Here is an 8,038-nt window from a genome sequence, read left to right as displayed (position 1 = left end):
TGCATTTTGCTGCCCCTCTCCGCAGGGGCGCCGCGGCGTGCAGCCCGCGCTTCTCCCCACCTGCAGCCCCTCCTCCCGCCGCTGCCGGTGGGGGGGGATAAAGCGCACGTCCTTGCCCTTCCTCGGCCTCTTCAGGTCCTGCTGTCCCCCCCCACCCCACCTTGCCAACCCCCCCCCCCCGCTCCTCCCCTCCCCCGACTCTCCGGCCTCCCATTCATTCCGTGCGCTGCCTCCCTCCCCTTTCCTCTTTCCCGCCCCGGCCCTCCCCCGGAGCCTCCCCACGCGGACCCCGTTGCAGTCTCGCTATTCTTGGCACATTCGTGGAAGTTTAGGGCCTGGATGGTGCCCCCAAGTCCGGCCTGAGAACGCAGCCCGAGCTGCTGGCCGGGAACAGGAAGATGTCTGTGCTCAAGCGGATGATGCGGGTCTCCAATCGCTCCCTCCTTGCCTTCATCTTCTTCTTCTCCCTCTCCTCGTCCTGCCTCTACTTCGTCTATGTGGCTCCAGGCATCGGTAAGCACCGAGACACACCCTCACTTCTCTCGGTCACGCCGAAGGAAACGGAGGATGTGCACTTACGGGATTTGGAAGGCGTGCGAACAGGGGCCCCGGCAGAAAGCGTTTTATTTGAAATGTTATTTCAGGAGTGTCAGATAAACTGCTTGGGGGGCATCGCTTTGGTACGTGAGTGAGTTTCGTTTGTGCACGTTTGAATAACTTGAAGACTGCATTAAACGGACACAGCAAAATTAGGTGTGGTGACCCCGGATGCCCTGGTTGCTTTCTTGAGTATTCATGACAGCGTTATTCACTTAATATCGGGTCCTTTAAGCTTAAACTCAGTGCTTAATCTTAGTTTTATTCACACACTCTCAGATATAATAGCTGATTGTAAAAATATGATGGAGAAACCAACACCAGCGAATGTGATTGAGTTCAAGAATGTATGTTTTCAAGTGTTCTAGGTCACTTTTTTAGAATGGGGTCAGTGAACCTTTGTGCCACATACTTCAGGAATTTTTAGGCGATGAGTTTTCTTATGAAAACAATGCTCCATTATTTTGTCTGCTTTTCAAGGGTAGGTAGAGTCTGCTACCTGTTAGGATGACTTCTGAGATAAAATAACGATTAAAACAACAATTTTGTGGGATAGTTTGTAGTTTAACTTTATCCTACTTATCATTTTTTGGGCCTTTGGCCTAAATACCCTTCTTAATAATCTACTTGAATTGGCTTATTATATATTCTAATTACTCAGCCCCCTTTGGTTGAAAAGGTGTCAATGTGGCATTCTAGCGACTAAAACCTAGGAACCTCATATGGGATTAAAACACATCGTGTCTCCCAAACTTTTTCTGGGTTTTTCCTGGTTATTATGTAGTTAATGTTAAATATTTATGGTATGTATTTAATGTTAGTGTATTTAGTGTAAAATATGAGTTTAATGTTAACTTAGTATTAATGTGGATCTCCTATTATTTCTTTTTAGACACTGGTAGGCTTTTGAGCCAGTGCCATTTCTCCCTGGTTCAGGCAAAAATGAATGGCCTCTTATACAGTGAAAACAACTGCAAAATTTTGAGATGGAATTGTTATCAGGATATTGTCTTGTGCAATAGTAGATTATATTAATGACTTTCAGGGGAGAGGGAAGAAGCAAACCTTATTGAGACGGTTTTATTTCCTAAAACAGGATCACTGTATGATTTTTTTCTTGATTAAATTTTTGGATTCAAGTAAGATGTTTAAACTCAGATAATGATGCTTGAGAAGACATAAATTGTTGAAACCTTGATGTATCCCAAAATAGAAGTTTAGGTTAAAGTTTGAAGAGGTGTGAATATTTTAAAATATTATTTTCCTTTGATGCAGTTTTTTCCTTAGGCTGAATAAAATCCCCTGGAAACCTGTAGAAGAAATGACAGCGATAGCTCGGTGGATTTGAGTAGTTAACCAAAATATTTGGTGGCTGTTCTTAAAATCTTCTGCCATTTTGGAAGTCTTATAAGTTAACTCTTACCGGGGCACCTGATGGCTCAGTAGGTGAAGTGTCTGAATCTTGATTTCAGCTCAGGTCATGATCTCACAGTTTGTAGGATCGAGCCCTGCGTCAAGCTCTGCACTGACAGCACAGAGTCTGCTTGGGATTCTCTCTCTCCCTCTCTGTCTGCTCCTCCCCCGTGCATGCATGCTCTCAAAATAAATTTAAAAAATAATAAACTCTTCATTCTGTAGCAATTTTTACTTTGTCATGTAGCTCTCTCTTTAAAGGTTGGAAATCTTTGGGTGATGTTATTTTATCAGATATTTAACTTTGAGAGGTTTTGGAGAAAAAAGTTTTTTTTGCACTTAGGCAACAGTTTTGTTTCTTGGTATTTTGAGTAACTTGTTGAACTTAGGTTACTCAAAAATCTAACCAAAGGAAATAAATTCCAGCTGTTGCTTCTTAGTCATCCCTTTTTCTTGGTGCACTGAATCTGTAGATTCCTAGAATTCAGTTGATGTGATATACTAATACATTTTTCTCACTTATATACTTAATGTTTGCCATAACATTATGGTATGTCATAAAAAATTTGGCAATTTTCATACAGACAATTAGGCTGACACAGTTTAAACTACTGTTTTTGTGGGTCTTATAATTTATAACTTAAAAAAGTTGATTAAAGCCAGTTAAGAATGAAAATCAAAACTTACAAAGTACTTAAGAATGAAAATCAAAACTTACAAAGTACTATCAATTTATTATATCGTCTGTTTCCCAAACCAAGTATTATTTAGCAAGAAAAAAAAAGTCTTATTTTTCTTTTAAGTGTTGGGAAGCAGTTTTCCAAAATTCACATTTTTGCCTGAAAGCTCAAATTTTACCATTGGCAACAAATACTGTCAGTTTTGTTTTGTTTGTTTTTTTTTTTTTTGAAGTGTCCGGCTCACTTTGTTCATTTTTGGGAAAATGTAGGTCAAACACAGGAATCTAACCATAGTTTGTCAGTTCTCTAAAATAAAAATGATAGTTTATGTAAAATGTGGCTAGTTCAGCTCACAATGCAACAGTCAGTGCACAAGTTGATTTTTAAGATAACCATGGTACTTTGGTATGCTACAGAGATGCTTATGAATACTTCCCATTTCATGACACGTTTCTTATTAATGAGATGTACCCCAAACTAATTAGGTTCTTATAACTAACTAATTTGCATGAGGTGTACAGAGAATCTTCTTGAAATAATTCATATTTAATTATTTTTAAGTTTTTTAAATTCATTTTGAGAGACAGAGAAAAAGAAGGGACAGGAGGACCAGAGGGAGAGGGAGGGAAAATCCCAAGCAGGCTCTGCACTGTCAGCGGGGAGCTGGATGCGGGACTCGAACCCACAAACCGTGAGATCATGACCTGAGCCGAAATCAAGAGTCGGACGGACGCTCACGTAACCGACTGAGCCACCCAGATGCCCCGAAAGAATTAATCTTTTAGCCTGAATTACATCTTGGGGCAAAATTTTCATGTGACTAAAATACATGTTGTGTAAGAGGGTACTTTTTGTTGATCTTAAATAAATGTTTCAAATCTCTTCTGTTAAAAAGCCCATATTATTCCTATCCACACCAACTTATTGAGTAGACATTAATTATATTTTCCTGCCTTTTATGTCCAGAGACCTATTTTTGTCATGCGCCTTCCTCCAGGCAATCGGTCTGTCGTTTTTAGTTCCTCTTCCTCAGTCTTCTTTACCTGTGTTTCTCCCTCCCTCTCTCTCTTCCCTCTGTGTAGTACCACACAGTTGTAGACAGCCTGATCTATTTCGTTTCCAGTGTTTTCTGATGTTCAACAGTTTTTTTGGCTAATGGGTGTCAAGCTACAATGAGTTCCATCAAACTCTATGCTCATTATTCTTAAGAATATTTTGAAACGTTTTCCTTGAAATTTCTAATTCATGCTGGAAATACAGGGATAGTCTTTATATCATGAACTTTAGTAGAAGGGAAATTGGTCTGCAGACTACCCCCCCAGGAAGTCCATAGACCGCTTCCCCTAGCCCACCTGGTAGAGTCAGGAGCCATTAATTGTTTCTCATTCTCTTTCTGCTTTTGTGCAGGATTGCAAAAAGATGAGTGCAGTTTCCCCCCAAGGTCTTGACCTGGCTGGATTGCCAGTGAAATTCCATTTAGCATGAAACAGTTTCCATTGTAACTTCCAACACAACGTACTTCTATTTTCCTGCTATAGTATCAAAGGAGAAGATGAGCTGACTTCCAAGTTCATTCAGTAAACACAAGTGGAGTATCTCACATAGGCTGGACATTGTTTGAGGCACAGAAGATAGATGACTAAGACGCAGTTACTTCCCTCATGCTACAATGGGATGAACATCAGGAAAGAGCTATAGCCAGTCCTTGGAAAGCATGCTTTGTGGAGTGTGGGCTAGTTACGGGTATCCAGAAGGAGCTGGTGGTTGGAGCAGGCCATTGAGAGTTTTCCGGACTAAGCAATGGGACAGCATGGGCAAAGGTACTTAAAAACAGAAGTATTTCCACCCGGCTACCACTTAGGATGTGGAGTGGCAGGTCAGCCAGTATTTTGGTGTCGAGGACCCAAAAATTCCTGGCAGAGAGAAGCTGGACTTGACTCGCACAGGTTTATCAAAGTGTCTATGATTAAGAAAAAGAGTTGATGTACCTATAATTAGTGGGGTAGTATGGCGGAGAAGATTGCATAACTCCTTTGGGAATGGGGTTTCACTGTCTATTTGACTCACCAGAGCTTCCGACCTTTCCTAGACATGCTGACAGGCTGTTTTATTCTTTGAGTAGAGAGGTGGAATCTGGTTGGGGCACTTTGGTCTGAATTCCTATGGTACCTTTAAGGAATTACCCGCAAGTGCTTTGTTAGCGGGCCTCTGGGCGGTTTGTGAGCTCTGCTACTTCTGGTGTAGCTGATGGGTGGTCAGAGTGTGGGGGTCTGTGTGCACGGGTATGCGTTATGGGAGACGGTGGCTTAGTTAGGTCATTGCTGAGAGCCCCCTGACATTTTTTTTCTAAATTTTTATAGATTACTTTCATAGTTTTTTTTTTTCCATATGAAATCGTCTCAGTTGTTTCTTACAATGGTATCCATTTTCAAAGCTTTTATACATTTATCCTGTAGTTGTATTTCTACTGATTTTTCCTGAATGTTTAACATTGATGCCCATTTAATTTTTTTTTTTTTTTTCCTTGCCTGAGTTCCTCTTGGCTAGCTCAGAAGGTGGCAAGTTGCCCTGCAGCTTTCTTATCATAGCCCTTTAGCCTCCTGGCCCTGGCTGTGTGAGCCTGGTTGTGTTCTTTTTGAGCTGTTGAAGTTTGCTTTGTGTGTCAAAGGTCCACTGGTGTTTTCCTCACCAAGTTCTCTGACCTACATGGCTCCTTTTAGGGTTTCTTTTGATTTGGGTCTTGGTGTCAGTGGTTTCTTCCCTCCGGGCCTTTCTTTGCTGGTCACTGATCCCAGGCTCAAATTTTTGTCCTGGGAGTAGCAGGAAACATCAAAAGTTTTGAAAAGGAGAATGATGCAATCCTTTGTTTTAGAGCATTTCTTTTAGCATGGAGCATGATTGATAAAGGGCAGAACCAGTGGCAGGGAGACCAGGTAGGAAGTTATGTCAGTAGCTCAGAAAGTAGAATATGAGAACCTGATCAAGGTCATAGTTGGATCCAGACAGAGTTGAGAGGATGTGAGTAGTGACATTGAAGGCAAGAGAGAGGCTTTAGGAGGATGCTGGTATTCCAGCTTAGACAGCTAGGTGGCTGGTAGGAGGTATAGACAGGCATGTGCTTTGAGGGAGCTATTTTGGTTTTAGAGAGAGTGAGTTAGGATATCCTAACTCTTTAGAGAGAGTGTGGGATATCCAGGAAGAACATGTCAGTAGGTAGGAAGACGCAAATAAGAACTTAGAGCCTAGGAGAGACGTCTAACAAGAGAGAGATTTGGCTGTCTTCAGCATATACGTAAATGGTACTTACCTATTTCTCCCCCAACACACCTGAGTGATAAAACTAACTCCTGCAAGTAGAAGTAACTCGTCATGTCAGTTACTGGTAAACATGGGGCGCTAAGGATTAAGTCGAAATATGGAGGAGGCCTAAGTGTAGTTTGAAAAGTTTCCCAAAAGGCTCTGTTACCCTATTCATTCCCCAGTCTCACATAGGCAGTCAATGTGGTTGACATCATGGGAAGTTTGGATGGCCACTCAAGGAGAGCTTGTGGAAGCTGAAGAGAAGATAGCCATGGATGAAATCTCACAACTTAGGGCAAGTGGAGAAATAGGAACAGGAAAATGAAGGGAGAGAGAGATCATAGGAATGAAGTGAGGCCTTTGTGAGTGAGTGAATGAATGAATGAAAAATGATGATTAGCAAGACAAGTGTTGCAATGGATTAATGCTTAGAAGAATTCCCAATTTGGTAAGTAGGAGGTAAGTAGAGAACGGATTATAACATGTGGTCTAGGAAGACTTCATACTGCAAATGTTTGTCTCTACAGGACACTGTGGTTCAGCATTGAACAGGATCCACAGGTCCTTGTCTTCATAGACCATATAACCCGTGAGAAATCCTCACAACTGAAGAATAACTATTCTAGAGTACAGTGAAATGCCATTTGTTGTGGATGCACTGGTTGTGGGGTGGCACTAAACTAATTTAGGCATTATGCAGAAGACAAAGATGAAGCTGCGGCCAGAAGCTTAAATTAGGTACTTAAACAATTGGCTTGGGGGAAAAATATTTCGTGCTAGATTGGAATATTTGAAAGCTAAGAGGTGAGGGGGAAATGGAAAGTTAAAAAAAAAAAAAAAGTTAGGGGCTAGAGCATAGAGTACAGAGAGGAGTGTGGGCTGGAGCCAGAGAGATACACATGGGTCCAGTCGGAGTGATCCTTGTAAACTGGGTAAGAGAACTTGGACGTTAGCCTGAGGACAATGTCAAACCATTGAGCTTAAATTTTAAGTAGGAGAGTGACGCAATCAGATTTGCATTTCAGAAATATTTAGGCGGTACCACTATGAATGGATTAAAGGGAGCAGGATTGGAATTAGAGCAGGTAGAGTGGGATAAAGCATATAGGTACATTAGTTTTGGAGATGGGAGAAGAGAGGACATAAAGATGTTTGCTGTAGCAAAAAATTAGATAATTAGATGAATATGGAGAAGGAGGTTGAGGGAGTTCGTACTAGATTAGGTAGGTGTCTGAGTTATCTGTTTAGAGTGAGGGGCTCAGTTTATTTGATCAAATCTAAGTATAGAGTGAACTGTTTCCTAAACTAAGTTAAGAGATTTGGTTTCTGCCTTGGTGCATGCTAGAGGCTTACTAAAGAATTGTTGAGTGGCTGAATGTTTCTAATTCAGTCCCTTCTGTTGGTAGGGCGGCTTCTTTGTTCTCTTACCAGCTGACTAATCAATACCATTGGGATGTTGGATGTTAGACACCTTGGGAGTTTATGGAGGGTTGGACTGAGAATTAGGAACAGTAGAGAAAATTGGATTGGTCAGCATATTAGTTATCTATAACTTTGTGAATTACCCCAAAATGTAGGGGCTTAAAAGAACACATATGTATTATCTCATAGTTGCTATGGGCCAGGAATGTGGATATGGTGTGGCTGCATGCCTGTGGTTCAAGTTCTCTCACGAGTCTACAGAGTATTGAGGGTTGATCAGGGTTGTGGGTGAAGGCTCCACTGGGGAGCCTTCCAAGTTCACCCATGTAGGTTTGGGCAGGATTCAGTTCTTTGAGGGCTGTTGGAGTGAGGGCCTCAGTTCTCTGCAGGTTGTTAGTTGGAGGCCTCCCTCACTTCTTGCCACATGGACCTCTCCATAGGGCAGTTCACAACCTCATCACTTTTGCCGTGTTTTCTCAGAAAAGAGCCACTCAGTTTGGTCTACAATCAAGGGAATAGGAGGCATTCTTAGAGACTGCCTACCACAGTCAGATTGCCATCCTTGAACAGCATATGTAACTCCACTATGTTGTTTCAGTATATGTGAATCTAAATCCTAGGGGCCT

At 41.8% G+C, this 8,038-nt stretch overlaps 1 protein-coding gene across 6 annotated transcripts in view; it reads left to right on the top strand.

Annotated features, from left to right (window-relative positions):
- Positions 1-234: 234 nt before the first annotated feature.
- The window catches only part of B4GALT6 (beta-1,4-galactosyltransferase 6), a 98,303-nt gene continuing 90,499 nt past the window's right edge, over positions 235-8,038 (top strand). For 2 of the 6 annotated variants that reach the window (XR_006209864.1, XM_042962043.1), the window contains exon 1: positions 237-513. Coding sequence is in view for 3 of the 6 variants with exons in the window: in XM_042962043.1 (XP_042817977.1) it covers positions 399-513 (115 nt within the window). In the remaining 3 variants the exon portion in view is untranslated. Of the gene's footprint in view, positions 514-4,127; positions 4,511-8,038 lie in introns of those variants that run through there. The other 4 variants (XM_042962048.1, XM_042962046.1, XM_007093057.3 and 1 more) reach the window with 3 other exon arrangements.

Source organism: Panthera tigris, chromosome D3 (assembly GCF_018350195.1).
Source record: "Panthera tigris isolate Pti1 chromosome D3, P.tigris_Pti1_mat1.1, whole genome shotgun sequence".
Taxonomy (NCBI): Eukaryota; Metazoa; Chordata; class Mammalia; order Carnivora; family Felidae; genus Panthera; species Panthera tigris.
The sequence above is the reverse complement of the archived record's forward strand: the minus strand, read 5'-3'. Positions and strand labels throughout refer to the sequence as shown.